The sequence below is a fragment of the Pelophylax lessonae genome (genome assembly GCF_965119305.1).
Source record: "Pelophylax lessonae genome assembly, chromosome: 5".
NCBI classification, from domain to species: Eukaryota; Metazoa; Chordata; class Amphibia; order Anura; family Ranidae; genus Pelophylax; species Pelophylax lessonae.
The window spans coordinates 62,759,166-62,780,712 of record NC_138772.1 but is presented as its reverse complement, the minus strand read 5'-3'; the positions used below and the strand labels follow the sequence as shown (position 1 = coordinate 62,780,712).

Below are 21,547 nucleotides of genomic sequence, written 5' to 3'. Positions count from 1 at the left end.
CGGGCAACGCACAGGCGCCCCGCAATTTGCAATGATTTCTGGATCACGGGCAGAATCGCAGTGATTCTGCCCGCGATCGCTACGCTCACATGTGAACATAGCCTAAAGTTCACCGGTCACCAGAGACTGCCATCAGTACCGCCGTGCACCATTGCCCGTCACCTGTCACCCATCAGTGACCATCGCCTGTCACCTGTCACCCCATCAATCACCGTCACCTGTCACCCTCATCAGTCATTGTCACCTGTCACCCCATCAGTCATCGTCATCTGTCACCCTATCAATCATCGTCACTTGACACCCCATCAGTGATCGTCACTTGTCACCCCATCAATCATTGTCACCTGTCACCCCGTCAGTGATTGTCATCTGTCACCCCATCAATCATCGTCACTTGTCACCTCATCAATCATCGTCACCTGTCACCCCATCAGTCATCGTCACCTGTCACCCCATAAGTCATTGTCACCTGTCACCCCATCAGTCATCGTCACCTGTCACCCCATCAGTCATCGTCACCTGTTTGCCATATACATGCAATCACTTACTGACCGCCTAACGACTATATGCGTCGGCCATTAAAAGCTAAATACTGGGGTTATGGCAGCAGATAGCCCCCATAACCCCGGTATTTTTTGAAACGGCGGGCGGTCGGCTTTCAGATAAGGGTGGTCCCAGTGGCGGATTCACCGCGGAATTACCCTTACGGTGCAGGGGAAGAGGTGCCCCCCCCCCTCCTGCCGCGTCCCAGACGTTTTCCCAGCTTACCGGACCCGCCGGCAGCGGGGAAAACTATCCGGTCCCGGATCCTCAGAGACAGGAAGTCGAGTGAGGGCAAGATGGCCCTCACTCAACTCTATGGTCTTGGAGGACCGGAGCTACGTCAAAAGACGTTGCCTAGCAACCGGTTTAAAGGGCCGCTTTTTTTTTTTTTCCTCTTTCAACAATTTTTTTTTTTCTTTTCTTTTTTAGTGTAGGTGTGAGGTCTTTTTGACCCCAGATCTCACAATAAAGAGGACCTGTCATGCCTATTTCTATTACAAGGGATGTTTACATTCCTTGTAATAGGAATAAAAATGATCAAAACATTTTTTTTTTTTTAAACTGTGTAAAAATAAAAAAATAATTTTAAAGCGCCCTGTCCCCGTTAGCTCGCGCGCAGAAGCAAACGCATACGCAAGTCCCGCCCACATATGTAAACGGTGTTCAAACCATACATGTGAGGTATCGCCGCGATCGTTAGAGCGAGAGCAATAATTTGAGCCCTAGACCTCCTCTGTAACTCTAAGCTAGTAACCTGCAGAAATTTTTAAAATGTTGCCTATGGGGATTTTTAAGTACCAATGTTTGGCGCCATTCTGTGAGCATGCGCAATTTTGAAGCATGACATGTTGGGTATCTAATTACTCGGCGTAACATTATCTTTCACATTATGGAAAAAAATTGTGCTAAATTTACTTTTTCTTATTTTTTAATTCAAAAAAGTGAATTTTTTTCAAAAAAATCGCATCTGGAAGACTGCTGCGCAAATATGGTGTGATAAAAAATATTGCAACGATCTCCATTTTATTCTCTAGGGTCTCTGCTAAAAAAAAATATATAATGTTTGGGGGTTCCAAGTAATTTTCTAGCAAAAAAAATGATTTTAGCTTGTAAACACCAAGTGTCAAAAATAGGCCCAGTCTTAAAGTGGATAAATGGACAACTTTGTGTAAAGCGCTACTTGGATGTTAGGCCTATGTGTGTGGCCAGGCTGTGAAAAAGTGTTACACATGTGGTATCGCCATACTCAGGAGGAATAGCAGAATGTATTTTGGGGTGCAATTTTTGCTATGTACATGCTATGTGTTAGAAATATTGCATAAATGGACAGCTTTGTGTAAAAAAAAATGTGTTTTCATTTTCTTTCCACATTTTCCAAAAACTTGTGGAAAAAAATGACATATTCAAAAGACTCATTATGCCTCAAAAATTATACGTTGGGCTGTTTGCTTTCCAAAATGGGGTCATTTTATGGGGGTTTCCATTGTCCTGGTGCTCCAGGGCCTTCAAAAGTGCGATAGGTTGTCAGGAAATTATATGTGTAATTTGTGCTCCTAGAATGCCGGACGGGGCTACTTGAATGTTAGGCCTCTGTATGTGGCCAGGCTGTGAAAAAGTCTCACACATGTGGTATCGCCATACTCAGGAGGAGTAGTAGAATGTGTTTTGGGGTGTAGTTGCAAGTATACATGTGCTGTGTGAGAGAAATAACCTGTTAATATGGCAATTTGTAAAAAAAAAAAAAAAAAAAAAAAAAAATCTTCATTTTGCAAAGAGTTGTGGGAAAAAATGACAACTTCAAAAAACTCACCATGCCCCTTATTAAATACCTTGGAATGTCTACTTTCCAAAAAGGGGTCATTTGGGGGGTATTTGTACTTTCCTGACTTTTTATTGTCTCAAGAAATGAGATAGGCCTTCAGTACATCAGGTGTGATCAATTTTCAATGATTCGCACCATAGCTTGTGGACTCTATAACTTTCACAAAGACCAAATAATATACACTTATTTGGGTTATTTTTACCAAAGATAAGTAACAGTATAAATTTTGGCCAAAATTTGTGAAGAAAAATGACTAATTTGCAAAATTTTATGACAGAAAAAAAGAAAAATGCGTTTTTTCACGATATTTTCAGTCTTTTTTTATTTATAGCACAAAAAATAAAAAACCCAGTATTGATCAAATACCATCAAAAGAAAGCTCTATTTGTGTGAAAAAAAGGACACAATTTTTGTATGGGTACAGTGTTGCATGACTGAGTAATTCTCAGTCAAAGTGTGAGAGCGCTGAAAGCTGAAAATCGGTCTGGGCAGGAAGGGGGTGAAAGTGCACTGTAGGCAAGTGGTTAAACAGTGTTCCGTGAGATGTTCAAAGCTTGGGATATTTTTTTATAACCTATCCCGGCTTTTAAACTTCTCCGCAACTTTATCCCCGACCTGTCTGGTGTGTTCCTTCACGAAGCTAGTTATTCACTAAGGTTCTCTAATAAATCTGATGGCTTCACCGAACTTTATTTATACTGAGATTAAATTACACAAAGGTTAACTATTTACCAATTGGGTGACTTCTGAAGGCAATTGGTTCTACTAGATTTTAGTTAGGGGTATCGGAGTAAAGGGGGCTGAATACAAATGCACACCACACTTTTTTCAGATATTTATTTGTAAAAAAAAAAGAAAATCAAGAACCATTTATCATGTTCCTTCCACTTCACAAATATATGTGCCACTTTGTGTTGGTCTATCAGCTAAAAATCCCAATAAAATCTATTCACATTTTTGTTCAGAACATTTCAAGGGGGTGTGAATACTTTTTCAAGGTGTGTGTATATATATGTATGTATATATATATATATGTATGTATGTGTATGTATATATATATATATATACATACTCACACACTCTGTGCTGGTTTTTTTTTTTATTTTCTTTTTAATTAGCAGCAGTATGGCCTCCCCACTTTTTTTTTTTTTTTTTTTCCAGGCTTCATGTACTGTACACTACAGCTCCTAAACTTTGAGTTTTTTTTGCCAAAGCTCATAAAGTCAACTCCATAAAAGCCTGTGTCCATGTACACACAGGCTTTTAGAAGCTGCTGCGGTTAGAGGAAGTTGAACCTCACTCTCTGGAACCCGTTTTAGTATAGGAATGTTTTGCCTGCAAAGTCGTGGCATGATTTTGCCACGTTTTGCATTTTCCTACAGCTGGCAGTCATAATAGGCTGTGTACATGAAGCCTAAATGAATCTCTTTGGGTCCATTCACACTTGCTTATGTTTGGCAGATGCTTTCCTACATAATCAGAACAAGTGTTACCTTGCGTGTTAATGTTTCTATTGCATGTCAAAGAATGTTTTGGTGCACGAAAGCATGTTTGAAGTTTTTCTATTCATTTCTGTTAATTACAAGTGTAAGTAGGCCCTTACTGTTTTTTGATTTTGGTACTAGAAGGTCAAATCTTGAGGGATCAATTTATTATTTCATTATTTGTTTTTAGTGTAACTTTAAACTTCACCTCCTGTCTACTTCACTCTACTGCTGAGCAAATATAACATTCAATCGGTCTAAGACAGGACTGTTGTTGGGATGAGGAAATGCAATAATATTTAGTATGTGTATCCTTTCTAATAAATAAATATTTTTTTTCCTTCACTGACAAACGCAGCTTCATATCTTCTTTGACCCTTGGTTATGCTGCTCTCCATAGGAGTAGGAGGCTACGGTCCGGTTACAAGATCAAGTTTCTGTCCTTGCCTCTGGGAAGGTTCTTTCCTTTTTAAAAAAAAAAAAAAAAAAAAAGATTTTATTTATCCAATGAAAAAACAAAATAATACAAAACAGTATACAGCTTTCAATGTATATACAATTTTCATGTTCAGTGTCAACAAGTTTATAAAGTATGTGGGGTTTCCCTGAGATACAGCAAGGGTAAGGTTCTTTCCTTCTAACTTGTGCCAGTCCCCAGATCGGCTGCAGGGCCTTTACAGGGCGGTGCAGGATCTGCTATCACAGGGAGTAATTGTGTCGGTTCCAGAGTTGGAACGTGTTCAGGGATTTTATTCAAATCTGTTTACTGCTCCTAAGAAGGAAGGCAAGTTCTGTCCAATCTTGGACCTCAAGGCCCTGAATCGCTTTGTGTGGGTTCAGAAATTTTGGATGGAGTCCATTCGCACGGTGGTGGCATCCCTTCATCAAGGGATTTTCTGGCCTCTATCGAAATCAAGGACTCTTACCTTCATATCCCAATATGTCGGGCACCAGCGTTTTTCTTCGCTTTGCCGTGGGAGAGGAGCATTATCAATTTGTGGCATTACCTTTTGGTCTCGCCTCAGCTCCTTGGGTGTTCACAAGAGTGTTGGCCCCGGTGTTAGCCTTGCTCAGGCAGAGGGGGGGGTCGTGGTACTGGGGTACCTGGACGATCTCCTTCTGCAAGCAGAGTCTCCATCTGTCTTAAGAGATGATCTGGACATCATTGTGTGAACTCTGCAAGAGTTGGGCTGGAAACTGAATTTCAGAAATTTGCTCTGACTCCGTCCAACCTAGACTACCTGGGCCTTTCTTTGGATTCAGCCTCAGCCAGGTTCTGGAGGAGAAACTGCTGAAGTTACAGCATGCGCTTCGGCTCCTGTTGTCCAACCTTTGGTCGTCTTTCAGGACTTGCATACAGGTGCTGGGCTTGAAGGTCTCCACCCTGAGGCAATTCCGTTTGCTCCGTTCCATACCAGGCCTCTGCAAAAGGAGATTCTTGCCAAATGGGACAAGAATTCTCAATCTCTGGACAATCTGATAATGTTGAGCAAGGGAATCCTTGATTTTGTGGCTTCGTTCCCCGACATATTGCGACGCTTCGAAAGGGGAAGTCCTTTCTCCCCCTGTACTGGACAATGGTTTCCACGGATGCGGGCCTGTCGGGTGGGGAGGTGTCTTGGACACAGATTCAGGGGTTTGGACTCAGGAGGCGTCCAGTCTGCCGATCAATGTCCTGGAGATTCGGGCGATCAGGCTTTGCCTTTCCCTGTGGACGGATTGTCTGCAAGGATTCCCAGTAAGGAGCCAGCTATATGCCAGCTGTGGCATATGTCAATCATCAAGGGGCACCAAAAGTGCCCTAGCAGCAAGTAGTAGCCAGCATTCTAAGGTGGGCAGAACGATATGTTCCAGCCCTTGCTGCTGTACACATTCCAGGGGTGGAAAATTGGCAGGTGAACTACCTCAGTCAACTGGCGTTGGAGCCGGGCGATTGGTCTCTTCTCCCGGAAGTGTTTCAACAACTTTCTCCGGTGGAGGACTCCCGATGTGGACCTGTTGGCCTCTCGTCTCAACCGGAAGGTTCAGAGGTTTGTGGCAAGGTCTTGTTATCCTTTAACCGCTAATGCTGTGGTGGCCCCTTGGGGTCAGTATCGTCTGATTTACGTTTTCCCTCCACTACAGCTTCTGCCGAGACTTTTGCGCAAAATCAAGGCAGAATGGATTCCATTCATTCTGGTGGCTCCAGACTGGTCTTGGTAGGCAGGCCTCGTAAGGCTTTTAGCTGATGCTCCTTGGAGACTCCCTTTCAGAGAACATCTTTTGTCGCAAGGGCTGATCTTCCATCCTGCTTTATGGTCGCTGGCTTTAACAGGCTGGCTAATGAAAGCCAGGTACTGAAAGATCAAGGGTTGTCAGATTCGGTGATTCCTACACTGTTAAAAGCTAAAAAATCTACTTATAGGAAGATGAGATTTATCATCGAGCTTGGAGGGCGTACATTTCTTGGTGTGAATCTCGGGGGGTTTCTCCCTGTTCCTTTTCGGTGTCCCGTCTGCTGGAGTTTCTACAACAGGGTGTAGATCAGCGTTTGGCTCCGGGCACCATCAAGGGCCAGATTTCCCCCTTCAGGTCACCTGAAGAGGGAGGCCACTCCTCCAAAACGCGTTATCATAGCAACGGGCTGAAGTGTGACTTTGCTTGCTTTCTTTCCTCTTTGCTGTGATTTCCCCGTATTTACTGGTCTTCCGGCCAGGTCTGGGCGCACATGCACAGAAGTGACTGTGCAGAGCTGGCCGGGCGCAGGTGTTGGAGACGCCGGGAGCCCAGCGAGCCTACCAATCACTAGGAGACCAGGAGGGATCACTACTTTACCATCTTATCAGGAAACGGGAGCATTGATCGGGCTCCCTGTCTGACTTGAAGAGGCCATACAGGAAAGGAGGCTGCAGACACGCTCAAACCTCTTGCCAGCATGTACTATTACCACTTATACCTTTTTTAATAAATTGTATTACGCTAGATCGGATGTGCGCTTATCTTTTTGTTTTGTCTAGTTTTTTGTCCGCCACCCAGTGCAATCGACTGGAGCTGTAGCGACCCAGCTGTTATACCACAGACTGTGATTAAAGAAGGAATTTTATCTCCAGATTTCCGCCTTGGCAATCTTCTTCCAACGGCCTTTGGCTGCAAATTCTTTGGTTCACACTTTCGTCCAGGGGTTTCGCCACTTGGCTCCTCCGCTAAGGTCCCTGGTACCTCAGTGGGACCTCAGTCTGGTACTGTCTATTCTTCAAAAAAACGCCTTTTTAAAATGGTCGTGAACTTCCTCTGCTTAGTCTGTCACAGAAGGTGGCCTTCTTGAGGTGGCTATTACTTCTGCACGCAGGGTGTCGGAGCTGGCTGCGTTGTCCTTTTTGGTTACCTTACCTGGTGGTTTACAGGGACAAAGTGGTGCTATGTCCCTGTCAGTCGTTCTTCCTAAGGTCTTTTCGGGTTTCCACTTGTATGAAGACATTGTGTTGTCTTCCTTGTGCCCTAGGCCAAAACTTTATAAAGAAATTGCTTTACATTCCTTGGATGTGGTTCGGGCAATCAGGGTGTACTTGGCAGTAACTGGGTCCATTCGGAAATCGGATTCCTTAGTCCTAACAGATGGATCTCGTAAGGGGCAGGCCGCATCTGCTGCGATAATTTCCAGATGGAACAGGCAGACAGTGGTGCAGGCCTTTTCCATCAGGGGTCAGGTTCCTCCCTTTCCTGTTAAGGCGCATTCTATAAGGGCGCTTAGTGCCTCCCAGGGCCTTCCGTCATCAGGCGTCAGTGGTCCAGGTGTGCAAGGTGGCCACATGGTCGTCTGTGCATACATTCAAAGTTTTACAAGGTGGATGTACTCCCATCGGCGGATGCTGCGTTTGGGCGCAAAGTTTTTTGCAGGCTGCTGTTGCAGAGGCCCCTGCCTCTTTAGGGTTTTTTTTTTTTTTTTTTTCTGGTTGGTGAGCTCCAGTTCTGGTTGAGCTCATGGTTTACCTGGTTGACTATATGACTATATTTAGCCCTTTTTGGAAAGTGTTTATTTCTGTAATTTTTCCCACCCCTCATGTTGACACTGCTTTGAGACATCCCAAGGATCAAAGAAGATATGGAGTTGTGTCCGTCGATGAACGAAAGAGAAAACTGGATTTTTGTCTTACCGTAAAATCCTTTTCTCCATCATTGACGGACACAGCACCCACCCCTCTGAGCTGGGTTATGTATTCTTCTGACACTGACTGTTACAAAACTGAAGTCCTATAGCAGGAAGTGGGAAGTATATCCCCCCCCCCCAAAGAAGATATGGAGCTGTGTCCGTCAATGAACATCAGAGAAAAGGATTTTACAGTAAGACAAATTTTTTTTATATATTTAGTATGATGACTTGTTAAAAATGTCAATTTCCTATTCCAGCCAGTACAGACCCCTATATCTAGTGCCTCCATGCTTTCGATCTTTCCAGTCTCCGCCTTCCAAGCTGTGCCAGTCAGTGGAAAAGAAAGCCGCAACTGCTAATAAAGCTACAGAGACAAAGCAAGGGTATGCTAATAAATATAATACATTTTGAAGATCTCAAACTAGGGCAGTCATGACGTGTAAAGATTAATCTCAGGTCCAACCATCAGAAGTCATGCCTTTGTTTATCCGAATAGGCTAACATGAGGTGTTTACCATAGATTACTGCCTAGCACATCACTATGGATTTGTTTTTTTTTGTATTCCTGTTATTCTAAAATGGGAATATTTCACAAAGTGTTTACTGTTATAATGTGGAAACAACTATTCATTGTTACAGATTGTAACACTGCTTAGGATAAAGAGAATCTTTTTTTACATTTTGGATTATTAGAATTAGTAGTTGTAAACCCTTACATACACCCAGTAAAGTGACTGGCCTCAGGTGATTCAAAGAGATGAAACCAATCCTCCTGCCCATTTGTTTATCTGTAGCCCTCTCGTCTACAGGTGTTCAAAGGGCAGAATATATACAGATTCTATGAGTTTTCAGAAATCGGACGGGGAGCTAAAAGCTGATTGGAGGGAAGGGACACACCCCTTTCCAACAGCAAACAGGAACAGCACTGATGCTGTCAATCGCAGGCTGTGTGCTGGAGCTCCCTCCCCTGTCACCTTAATCTCTTGCTGTCTGGAAACTTGTCAGAATTGACTCATGCTGATAGCAGAGGAACAAGGCAACAGACAGAAATGACATTTAGTGCTCTGGATTAAGAAAAGTACACACTATAGAGGGATATGCTTTGCTCCTCTCATGTCAGAGGTTTAAATATACCTTAAGTTGAACATTGTATATTTATGGCATTTTCGTTTGGGATTTGTTTCTTTTCCAGTTTAAACAAGACTTGGCACGGGCAAGATGGTGGAAACAATTCACATTGTAAAATGAGAGAGAAGAAGCGTGGATACTGTGAATGTTGCCTACAGAAATACGATGATCTTGAAGCTGTAAGTACTGTACAGATGTGTGAGGCCTAGAACTGGAAGATACTAATTTCAAAGCCAACCACAAGTTAAAAGGCTTTATGAAACTCTGGGCATTACAGGTGTTTGCCTTTTAAAGCAGACCTCCATTTGTTTTCCTGTGAAGTCAGCCGCTACAAAAAATGTAGCGGCTGACTTTTAATAAACAGACACTCATCTGTCCCATGATCCAGCTCTAAGCCTCGGTTCTCTCCCTTAGCTCTCCCCAGCATCACCATTGTTGGCACCCGACACTGACAGCTTGTGGCATCACAGCCGGGTGCGCATGTCGCGCTCTGCGCCCTGAATGGCCGGGCAATCTTCTGGGACCTTTGATGTGTCCCAGAAGATAGCAGGAAGGGGGAGAACTTCCGCTCAGGCCGAGTAGGAGTGGGTACCTGTCAAAACTAGGTACCCCCCCCCCCCCCCCCCAAAAACATGACAAAGGTCAGGAGGCCCTAAAGCGGAGGTTCCACTTTTGGGATCGAACTCCGCTTTAAATGTGCCTCCTATTTATTAACCACTTCTGGACCGGAAGGATTTACCCCTTTAATGACCAGCCCATTTTTTGCAATTTTGGTACTGCATGATTTTAACTGACAATTGCGCAGTCATGAAATGCTGTACTCAAACTAAGTGTATGCCTTTTTTTCCCCCACACAAATAGAGCTTTCTTTTGGTGGTGTTTGATCACTTCTGCGGTTTTTATTTTTGTGATCTAAACCAAAAGACCGAAAATTTTGAGAAAAATGAAATTTTTCTTATAAAATATCCAATAAGCTCAATTTTTGTCATACAGTTAGGCTAAAATGTATTTTTGGCAAGTAGACACCCCAAGGAATTTTCTGAGAGGCATGTTGAGCTCATTGAATATTTAAATTTTGTCACAGGTGTTTCAAAAATGACAAAAAAAATGTACACAAAGTTGTCATTGAAATGATATATTGCTCACACCTGCCAGGTCAAGCCGCGTACATGACCCCGAAAACCAATCACTGCTTTTAGGCTTTCTAAGGGCATAAATCGTTGATTCACTCCTCACTACCTATCATCATAGTTTCAGAGGCCATGAAATGCCAAGATAGCACAAAGACAATGACCCCTTTTCAGAAAGTGTACACCCTAAGTTATTTGCTGACAGGCATTTTGAGCATTTAGCAGATTTCACTTTTTGTCACAAAGTTTTGAAAATTGAAAAAGAAAAGAAAGAAAACAAATTTCCTTTTCTTCATTTTCCAAAACAAACGAGCTGCAAAATACTCACAATGCCTCTTAGCAAATACCTTGGCGTGTCTACCTTTTCTGAAAAAGGGGGCATTTGGGTGGGGAGGGGGGTTTGTGTTATCTTGGCATTTCATGGCCTCCAAAACTGTTAATGGTAGTGAGGAGTAAGGGTGACACCAAGTCCCAAACAATCTTGCCCCTGCTCCCCATGTAGTCTGGGCAGTTGGGGGGGGGGGGGGGGCTCCACATTGCTATCTTTTCCCTCTTAAATCGGGAAACTACATGTGTAACCTGTTGCCCTATCTCAGAGCTTATACATCTTGACCTCATATCTGGCACGCTTGCTGGGAAGAAACTTTGAAAGTAAGGCGGCTAGAAAATTTAATCAGGGACTCATTAACGCAGACAGCTTTTTGGGGCGTATACAAGGCTGCAAACTTCTGGTTGAAGTGGTTTACGAGGGGCCGCATATCCAGGGTAACACGGAGGACGACAGAGTTCATTGTCCCTGAAGTGCGTGAACCACAAGATTTGCTTGTATCTAGTCCCGGCCATGGCAGCAGAGAACAGGGGCATATGGTGAATTGGGTCAGTGGACCAATATGACCGCAGCTCACTCTTTTTAGTAATGCCCATGGGGAGGGATAGGCCAAGAAAAGTTTTTTAAGTTCGGAAATTGTGATACATTTCCATGCAAATTCTCTGGAAAGGGTCAAATTTGGATTTACATCGAAATTAAGCGCATCAGGAAGGACACTATGGGCTCTACGAGCCGGTCTTCAAATTTTTGGTGGCTGCGTGACACTACTTGTGCTAGCCACCGCACCAGCTTGAACTGCACTTATGGGGCTCGCCATGTCATCAAGTGTTATTGCAGTGCTGGTTTCACTGTGACCAGGATGTACTAGGCAGTTGTGCTTGCCAGTTCACCAGAAGGTTGAGTGGCACTAGTACCTACACTCTGCTGTATACGATAACCCTGCAGTTGCACCTCAGCAACAGAAGAACAGGATCGGGTGCGCCTTGCTTTAGCTCTGATGGAGTAGTAATCCCTGCGATCTGTCAGGGTGCCGCTGCTGTCTACAGGTTAGAATACTGAGCCTGATTCTGACAGTGAGGCTTCCCCATCACTCATCTGTCATGCTCAGCATTGTGTAGGCCTCTTCACTGGTGTACCTCTGTTTGGACATTTTTGGCCAATAAATGTATAGGTACCTAGTGCGATTCACAGGTAAAAAAGCACCTGGTTGTCAAGGACTGTTTGAACCACTACCAAAAAATGTAACTGCTAGTGCTAGCAGAGATCAGACCTGACGCTGCTAATGCTGCGGTTTACTGTGCTGTGTATTGGAAGTGACAGTAATCTGCTGATTCTGCACTTCTTGGGGTGGGCGGAGGGGCTAAACGCAGATGCTGGCAGGTGTCTGGAATGATCCTGCTAACGCTGCGTTTTGGGGACGCTAGTATAGTTCTGATCAGATCAAAGATGTTCTGTTCAGACACTATACTAGAAATGGAGGCGTTTAGTGTGTGTCACTGGCAATTAAAGGGTTAAAATGTATTGCTAAATATGTGGTGGGCAATCTGACACTGTCCTGGATTGACGCTAACTGATGTCACCTGTGACATTAATACAGTGATAAGAAAAAAGATCTGTACACTATAATACTAAATAGAGAAACTACGCCTGTCCCTGATGCAGCAAAAAACAGGGGCGTAATGCAATAAAGAACCATGTGCCACGTCCTGAATCTTAATAGAGCAAAGAAAAGGGGGGAAAAAATGGACTTTAGAGGCACCGTAATAAAAGAACCAACGCTTTATTGTTAAGTAGTAAAACCACAAAGATATGTGTCCACCGACCAGTAGGGGCGGGAACCATTAATCAGGGAATACAGGTGGTGGGTGGATAGAAAAAAACCTAGCCACCTGGGACATACAATACAACATAACAAATACAAAATTGACATAAAGAAATAGGCAAAAAATTAGGACGCTATGCGTTGCAAACAACGGCACCAAAGTGCAGGCAACGCAGAGCGTCCTGTACAATACAATAACAACTTCCAAAAAGGAAACGGGCTAATAGATCCAATTGCTCTACATGTTTCGCCTGGTGTTCAGACTTCATCCGTAGCTGTTTGGAATGTGGATTCTGTATAGCAGGATACAATGGAATGAATACAATGGCGTAGCATCAAATAGGGTGACATTGACATCACAAGTTGAGTATGTCCAAATAGTTAACATGTATCACCAAATCAAACACTGACAAACAGTTGCCAGAATGTTCACATAAATTATAGTCTAGGCAAGTCCGGCTGGCATAGAGGAGGGGGAGGGGAAGGATGGACTCCCCTCCAGTCATGGCAAGGCTGGATGGACCACAGACCAGCAACCCAAGGGTCTCAAGCATAGAGGGGTCACTGTGGGGAACAAGGGAGAAAGTAGCAGAAAAAGAACAGGGGTATCGTAAAAAAAAAGCAACGCATAGCGTCCTAATTTTTTGCCTATTTCTTTATGTCAATTTTGTATTTGTTATGTTGTATTGTATGTCCCAGGTGGCTAGGTTTTTTCTATCCACCCACCACCTGTATTCCCTGATTAATGGTCCCCGCCCCTACTGGTCGGTGGACACATATCTTTGTGGTTTTACTACTTAACAATAAAGCGTTGGTTCTTTTATTACGGTGCCTCTAAAGTCCATTTTTTTCCCCCCTTTTCTTTGCCCTGTACATTATAATAGTCAAACTGTGACAGGGCAATGAAGGGGTTAACTTGGGGTGATCAGGGGGTTAAATCTTCTAGGTTTAGGGTCCCCGCCATATATCCCCCTATCTGGGACTGTGGCTAACTGCCTATCGCACTAACTGAAATCACAAGTGACACTAATACAGCGACCAGTAAATTGAATACTGTAATTCATGTAAACTGTGAAGGGGAGTGAAAGGGTTAACGGGGTCATCAGGGGGTTAAATCTTTAGTGGGGGGGATATATGGCAGGGACCCTTAACCTATTTGGGACTACCATTAACTGCCTCTCACACTATCTGAAGTCACAACTGACACTTAACACAGTGATAAGTAAATTTTATCTATTATAGTGTACACTGTGACGGAGAGAGAGTTAATATTTCCTTACAAAGGGAAGTACATTTTCTCCCCCAAAACAAAAAATGAGACCTCTTTGGGAGAATGTATTCTAGCTTACTAGGGGACATGAAGCTCCCACCTGTTCTCTCTTAGTAACACGATCTTTAGGTTCCTGGTTCTTTGGGCTCTTGGCTTTTCAGAGGCCTCAGTCTTCTACTACAAATCTTTGTATTAATGTGTCAGAAACCGAATCCTGTCCCAAATCTTGGCAATGGAGCTTGGTTCAGCCATAGACTGTTCCAATCTAGTTCAGCAAAAACAGAGAATCTAACCATATTTCGGCAGGCTGATTGCACCCAAGTTGCTCGACCAGCATGTTGAATTTTTCATGTGATTTTTTTTTTTTTTTTTTTTTTTTTTTTTTTATTCTTTAGCTATAGTTACCGTGTGTTCTCCCGGCAGGAAAGGCTCCTCCCGCCAGGAGAGAACAATAGCTCTGCAGGAGGGATTCCCCCATCAACACGGACTGTGTAGATGGGGAATTGAGCAGATGGAAATCGCACTGTCTTTAAACGGCTTTAGTGCAGGAGTGGACTGTATGATTAGTTAGAAGTACTGTATGTCTTGCCTCACAAAGTTCCTTTGCATAAAACCCGTCCTGTACATGATTTACCTTTTTGTAATATCAAATTAATTGTTTCTCACTTTCCTGCCAAATGACATCCTCCTTTTGTGAAACAATGGGTTATTTTAAATTTTTGCCTGTTTGCATATATGCTGTCCCTCTAAAAAGTGACTCCCACCTGATTTCTCTTTAAAGGGCAGTTGACAGTCAGCTGTCTTAACCCCTGTTTTAACCCCTGAAAGTCTGCAGCTATGCGACAGCCCCATTAAATTGAATGGTTACTGTTTGGTGGTGAAATTGCCCGCTGAATTTGGCATGGGATATAATTTTTGCAGTGGCTGCAGCACGTGTGCCACCCCATCTGGCTGGCATGTAAAAATAAGGGTGAGCAGACGGGGCAGTAAAAACATTGCCTTTTATTTCCCCCGGGCCACAAGTGTAACAAGCCCTTCTCAATATTATTGTTCCAGTAGACATGGCTGAAATTTGGTTTCATACTTCCTATACATGTTTCCTTTATTTCTTTATTGCAGCACGTTTTAAGTCCACAACACAAAAACTTTTCTCAGGGTCCTCATTATCAAGATGTGGATAATCTCATCTCCATGTTTGATTTTGACTTTGTGGACTGGTCAGTATGCAGACAAGACGCTAAAAGGTAATGTTCCCAAAGATTTTGAGTATTGGTGATTTAATTAGAGCTGGTTTAAAACAAAAGTGTGCGCTTTTTTTTTTTCTCACAATGCCTCTTCAAATTAAAGGGTTACCTTCCTCCTGTTCCATCAATCTTTACTGTCTTGAGATTGCTGTCAACAAAATCCTGGGGGTGGCAGTTCTCCCCTGTCAACCCCTACATTACTACAGGACAGAGTGACATAGAGGTCGGAGGATGGCCTACAACAGGGGATGCAAGTTATTTTTCAGCAAGTGAAGTACAGGCAGTGGGATGGGTAAATATAAACCACCAAGTGTTAACTAGCGATACTTTTTAATGTACAGCGCTCCTAAAATCTAAAAATGTAAATCATTAATAAAAGTGAGTAAAGTGCATTATGCACAACACAATATAGATGTTGATTTTAAGTGCAACAATAGATGTGTCCATTAAAGTGGAACATTCAAATGTGCTCTTTCATATGTGTTCTAGGTCAAGCTCGGTTAGTCTTCCTGAGCAGCATGGGTATCTCACCACTTCTGGGTGTCTCCAGCGGAACAACGTCACTTCCTGTTACTCCTCCCCGACATTACGTTTCATCGTAATGATTTCTTCAGGAGGCGTCTTTAAGACGTCATTACAACGAAACGTGCACTATTTGCACAGAGCACTTTATAATGAAGAACACCTCATATAAAAGCAGACGTTTGAATGTTGCACTTTAATGGACCCTCATATTCTTGCACTTAAATGGACATTTTCTCTTTTGTTCATTGATTAACACTGCTCCTTATCTTCTTGACCATTGGGTTACACTGCCCCCTACAGGAGTAGGACACTAGGCAGGAAAAAGCTGGACTACGCCTATGGGGCAGTACCAGGGGGTATACTCCTACTCTCAGCTATGGGCACTGTTTTTTTTTTTTTTTTTTTTTTTCTGCCTAGTCAGGATTAAGAACCTAGTTCCTTGCTGGGATCTCTGGTTCTAGCAAATTTTTTTTTTTCCTTTTTTAAATGGAATTTTGTTTCTTATCAACTGCCCGACTGGGCGACGAACTGGATAATCTAGATCCAGAAGGTCGGCCAGGCCAGTGAGCGCACGCAGGCCTCCCCTCCGCGCTAGGTCAGCCGCGACATAGCCTCACTGGACTGGGGCTGGTCTGCGAGGGTGCATACAACCTGGCCTCAGTCGCAGCGTTCCAACTGGCAAACACCCCCCCCCCCCCCTTTCTGTCAGTAGCGGTGCCCACCCTGTTCCTGGTATAGTAAGCTGGAGGTTTTCGGGGTGGGAGTGGGCCCCTCCTTGGGACAGTTGGACCCCCGGGTTCCCCTCTTTCCCATGCAGTTCCCCTCCCATTGGGTGGACATACCTTTTTAAGGTCGGTCTGGGGTGTCGAGTTGACGATAGTGTGCAGTTTGCCTGGTGCTGTAAGTGCCTGATCGGTGGTGGTGAGCCTTTTTTGTGGGGTTCTTTTTCCCTGCCTCTGCTATAGCAGTGATAGTGCTCTTTGCTGGGCCCTGTGGTGCCGCCAGCGCAGTGGGGGTGTCCCAAGCAGGGTTATACACTTCTTTTTTTTTTTGTGGGTCCCCCTCTTTTCTAATTGAGTCCCTGGAGCACATTTCCCCACCTGATCCCCTCTGAGGCTGCCGGGCCCTGTGGGTCCCAACAATCCCTGGCTGCACTGAAGGCAGTCTTTGAGTCCTTTAGTAATAACAAAATTTGTGCTAATCACTAATACACCCGCGCTAAGGACAAATAAATTGCGCCAAAGGAGGATTCCTCTATCAATTAACCTTAACCAAAAATTAGGTGATTCCAAAAAAGGTGTTAATATTCCATCAAATGTGAATGAATATTTAGACATAAGGTGAGTGTAAATAATTACGTGAGCAGCACGTCAAGAGTGTGGACCACGCCCAGTATTGGGTATAACAAGGAGTATAGACTGTGCTCAAACCAGTGTATATCAAAAACCATATAAGTGCATAGAGTGATAAAGAAACAAAAAAGCTATTTTTTTAATGGTCTCGATCAAATTAAACCAAGGTGTATGTTATGTACACATATAAACAATAAATATTTGTGATAAGTAGGAAATGGGGTAGTTGGCGCTGCCAGTTTAGTGGGTGTAAATAAAATAAATATAAAACTGTGATATAGTTGTGCACAAGATATATATGTGTAAAATAGAGCAATAATAAATATATATTAAAAAAAACACTTTAAATTATTATGCAATCAACATCTAATAAAATGCAATATGAGTAAATGTCCAGTGAAAAAACGTCTAGAAAGTGCAAAGTGCGTACCAAAATAATAAATGGTAAGTGGTATGATAAGAGCTGAATAAATGGATGCAGTAGTAGAATTATTATGTGCTGGTGATATGCAGTGCTTGATAAATGGCACTGAAAATAAAGTGAAAAAAGATTAATAAGTGAATCACACAATGAATGACAGATGTCTGGCTGGAATAAAGTCCAATAGGCCAATATTGAAAAAGAGAAAAGGAAATTAGTCCATGACTTGATAGATGTGCGGGTAAATAGTGGGAACTGTAGGCTGCAGAAGACGTCTGACGAAACACGTTCAGCGCCGTCACATCACGACCGGTTCCGGTATCCTGGTGGAAAGCATTGCGTTCCAGGATGCCATTTTCACGCTCTTAATTGTCTTTTAACATGTGAGTACCCATTTATTGTACATTGATTTTGAATAAAGGTGTAAATGATATTACACTATCGAGCCTTTCTTTGCCCTATGTGACCCTCCCACCCGCACATACCATTGAGTGACTGGACCCCACTCACGGACAGCCGGATATCACATTACCAGGAGAAGACTCCACTAAGCCTGTTTTCTCTTTGGGACACCCGGGACCCCCAGGGACTGCCCACAACACTTTCCCCCAGCACAGAAGTGAGCTAAAGAGTCAAAGGAAGGAGCACCCAGCTATATTCCAATACCCGCTCTATACCCCTGTGTGGGGTGCGTATATCTGGTTAGTAGGTCTTTTTACTAGGGGTCACCCCGCACCTCGCCAGTCACCCACCTTGGGGTTATCGTAAGGTTGTTCCCACTATTTACCAGCACATCTATCAAGTCGTGGACTAATTTCCTTTTCTCTTTTTCAATATTGGCCTATTGGACTTTATTCCAGACAGACATCTAACTGTCATTCATTGTGCACATTTTTGCACTATTCGTTGTGTGATTCACTTATTAATCTTTTTTCACTTTATTTTCAGTGCTATTTATCAAGCACTGCATATCACCAGCACATAATAATTCTACTACTGCATCTATCTATTTATTCAGCTCTTATCATACCACTTACCATTTATTATTTTGGTACGCACTTTGAACTTTCTCCATGTTTTTTCACTGGACATTTAATCATATTGCATTTTATTAGATGTTGATTGCATAATAATTTGAAGTGTTTTTTAATATACATTTATTATTGCTCTATTTTTTACACATATATATCTTGTGCACAACTATATCACAGTTTTATATTTTATTTACACCCACTATACCGGCAGAGGAGAACTGGATTTTTGTCTTGCCGTAAAATCTTTTTCTCTAATGTTCATTGACCGGCACAGCACCCGCCCCTCTATTGAGTTGGGTTTTATGTTCTTCTGACACTGCTTTTTACAAAACTGAAGTCCTATAGCAGGAAGTGGGAGTATACCCCCTGGGACTGCTCTATAGGCGTGGTCAGATTTTTTACTGCCTTGTGTCCTACGCTATGGAGAGCAGCATAAACCCATCGGTCAAGAAGATATGGAGCTGTGTCCATCAATGAACATCAGGGAAGGATTTTACAGTAAGACAAAAATCCAGTTTTTTTGACTTACCGTAAAATCCATTTCTGATTATCATTGACAGCACCCACCCCTCTGTGGAGTTGGCTTTCCTCTGACACTACTATACCAGGAACATGGTGGGCACTGCTCCTGACAGACCACCGCTCCATAGGAATAGGGGGGGGGGTGTTGGCCAAGCGGAACGCTGCGACTGAGGCCAGGTTGTATACACCCTTGCAGGCCAGCCCCCGTCCAGTGGGGCTATGTCGCGGCCGACCTAGCGCAGAGACCTGTGCGCGCTCACTGGCCATTGCCCAGTCTGGCAGTTGATTAGTACATTCTCACAGGAACGAAACCATAGCAAAAAAAATTCCATTCCAGCAAGGAACTAGGTTCTTACTCCTGACTAGGCAGAAGAAAAAAACGGAGTGCCTATAGCTGAGTGTGGGTGTATACCCCCCTGGGACTGCCCCATAGGCGTAGTCAAGCGTTTCCTGCCTAGTGTACTACTCCTGATAAGGAGCTGTGTCCGTCAATGAACATCAGAGAAATGGATTTTACGGTAAGTCAAAAATCCCATTTTTTTGTTTTGTGCATAATGCATTTCACTCACTCTTATTTACATTTTTAATTAAGAGGGCTGTACATCGAGTATCATTTAAGAACATAGTGCAGAGTGGGGCTGATTTACTAAAGCTGGAGCGTGCAAAATCTGGTGCAGCTGTGCATTGTAGCCAATCGGCTTTTAACTTCTATGTTCAATTAAGCTTTGATGATAAAACCTGGAAGCTGATTGGTTTCTATGCGCAGCTACACCAGGTTTTGCACACCAGTTTTAATAAGGCCAGGTTCACCCTGCACCGACTTCAAAGTCTGAACCCAGTGTGACTGGCACAATTTGCATGCGACTTCTTTACAGAAGTCAATGCAAGTTCGACCAAAAGTAGTGCAGGAACCTTTTTCTAAGTCAGTGCAACTCAAGACGCACCGATAAAATGTTTCCATTGCACAGAATGGGGTCTGACTTCTGATGCAACTAATGCTCCAAAGTTGGAGCGATTGTCACATCAGTGTGAACCGGGCCTAAATCAACCCCACAGTTTTGCATACAGCTGCTGGAATTCTTGGCCACCTAGCGCGGGTGGTATTGGTTTAAATTAAACAAGTGATTGTCACTGTAAAAATTAAAATCGTTTTAAAGAAGGGATATATGAGGATCTAGAACATGGGCAAATTATCATGAATCAATCCTATTTGCCCAACCTAGTGCAGTGCATCTGAATAAAAATAGATTTGGACCAAGGGATCTCTGAACAGTAAACAATTAGTTACACTGAATGATTTAGCAAGTATAGTTACAGTTGGATAAAAGTTTATTTCCTTTTTTCTTTGTCCATGAGCATTTTTTTTTTTTGTTTGTTTTAGTTCTGTATTGATGCCGACTGTGACTGTTAACTGGGAAGAAAAGGAAATTGCAGAAAAGCATCAGCAGGCTTGCCAAAAAATCCATTCATCTGTAAGGCCGATACCAGAAACAGTACAGAAGACTGAGCTTGAGGGTCCGCCAGCTGCTGCTAACGACTGTCATGTCAATAATGACATCCAGAGCCCTGAACCTATGGAATCTGTGTTTTGTCCTGTTAACACTGTGGATAACTATGCTTGTGCATCGGACTCTATGTACATCCCTCCTGGAACACCAGCCTTACTACCATATTCTGACAATTCCTCGACCCATGCAGGTGACACTCTAACTGTTTGTGATGAGAACACCCATCAGCCAATTTATACCTCACAAGGATTACCTCTTGGGATATCTGTGACTGCCACACCTATCCAAGAATTTTCACCCGGGCCTGTAAATGGATATCCCAGTAAAAAGATGAAACTGGATGGTTCCTTGGTTTCTGAAACTTTGTATTGTGAACCTCTGGATATTAATCATGTGACTAAATCAGTAATGGACTTTGTACCTAAGGGGGTGGAGACAACCTGTCTAATAAACCATTCAGATGCATTACATGACCAAAGTCTTCACAGCTCCCCCAGCAAACTTCACAGAAAGGTTAAAAGATTGGAGCGCAAGGCAAGGAAGCAGGAGGACCTCTCTGTCACGCCTGTACATAAAGTGTCGGTTCCTGTGGCAGAACATGAACCAGGTTCATCCACAGAGAGACTTCTATCATTATTTGAGACCAGTGAAGTGCACTCTGAGTTCTGTGGGTTCTCATGCAAGTCTGGGAGTTTACCTCATGGTATGGATGTCAAAGAGGAACATCCATCTTCCAAAGGCGAATTTATTTGGTGCTGCTTTTCAAACACAAGTTCTTCTGCTGAGACATTTTATGGGTTTTAAGAGGATTTTATTTTTTTATTTTTATATATATACATACACATGTATATTTTGTTAATGTCCAAAATGGAGTTTGTGCATTGAGTATTTTGGATTGTGTTGTTCAAGCAAATGCTTTTTATATTCGTACAGAGAACAGTACACATAATTGATTGTGCTTTTGCATGAAGACCAGGGTTTTTTTTTTAACCTTTTTGGTCTTTGACTGCAACTTGTTAAGACACCCTTCCAAGGTCACCATAACAAGTAAATGCTCTCCATCTTACTATGGACTATTTCAAAATTTTAGCCTTGCACAGGGCATGTGTTCAGCCAACATTCCTCTCCTCAGGTGCCGGCTCTCTCGCAGCTCATATTAGCACATCCAAAGAATGATAGCCGCACACTGTAATATGATCTTGTAATGAACATTATTGCTCACAGCTAGCATTGGTACATCCCATCTGAGTGCCATTTTGTTTGAAGAGAGATTAACTCAATAAAT

At 43.1% G+C, this 21,547-nt stretch overlaps 1 protein-coding gene across 1 annotated transcript in view; it reads left to right on the top strand.

Moving 5' to 3' along the window:
• Positions 1–21,066, top strand: part of DBF4 (DBF4-CDC7 kinase regulatory subunit) — a gene marked incomplete at its 3' end in the record, with an annotated part of 46,293 nt that extends 25,227 nt beyond the window's left edge. Inside the window, exons 10-13 of the mRNA XM_082257973.1 lie at positions 8,236–8,361; positions 9,171–9,285; positions 14,776–14,900; positions 20,136–21,066. Of these exons, the coding sequence (XP_082114099.1) occupies positions 8,236–8,361; positions 9,171–9,285; positions 14,776–14,900; positions 20,136–21,066 (1,297 nt within the window). The remainder of the gene's footprint in view (positions 1–8,235; positions 8,362–9,170; positions 9,286–14,775; positions 14,901–20,135) is intronic.
• Positions 21,067–21,547: the final 481 nt, after the last annotated feature.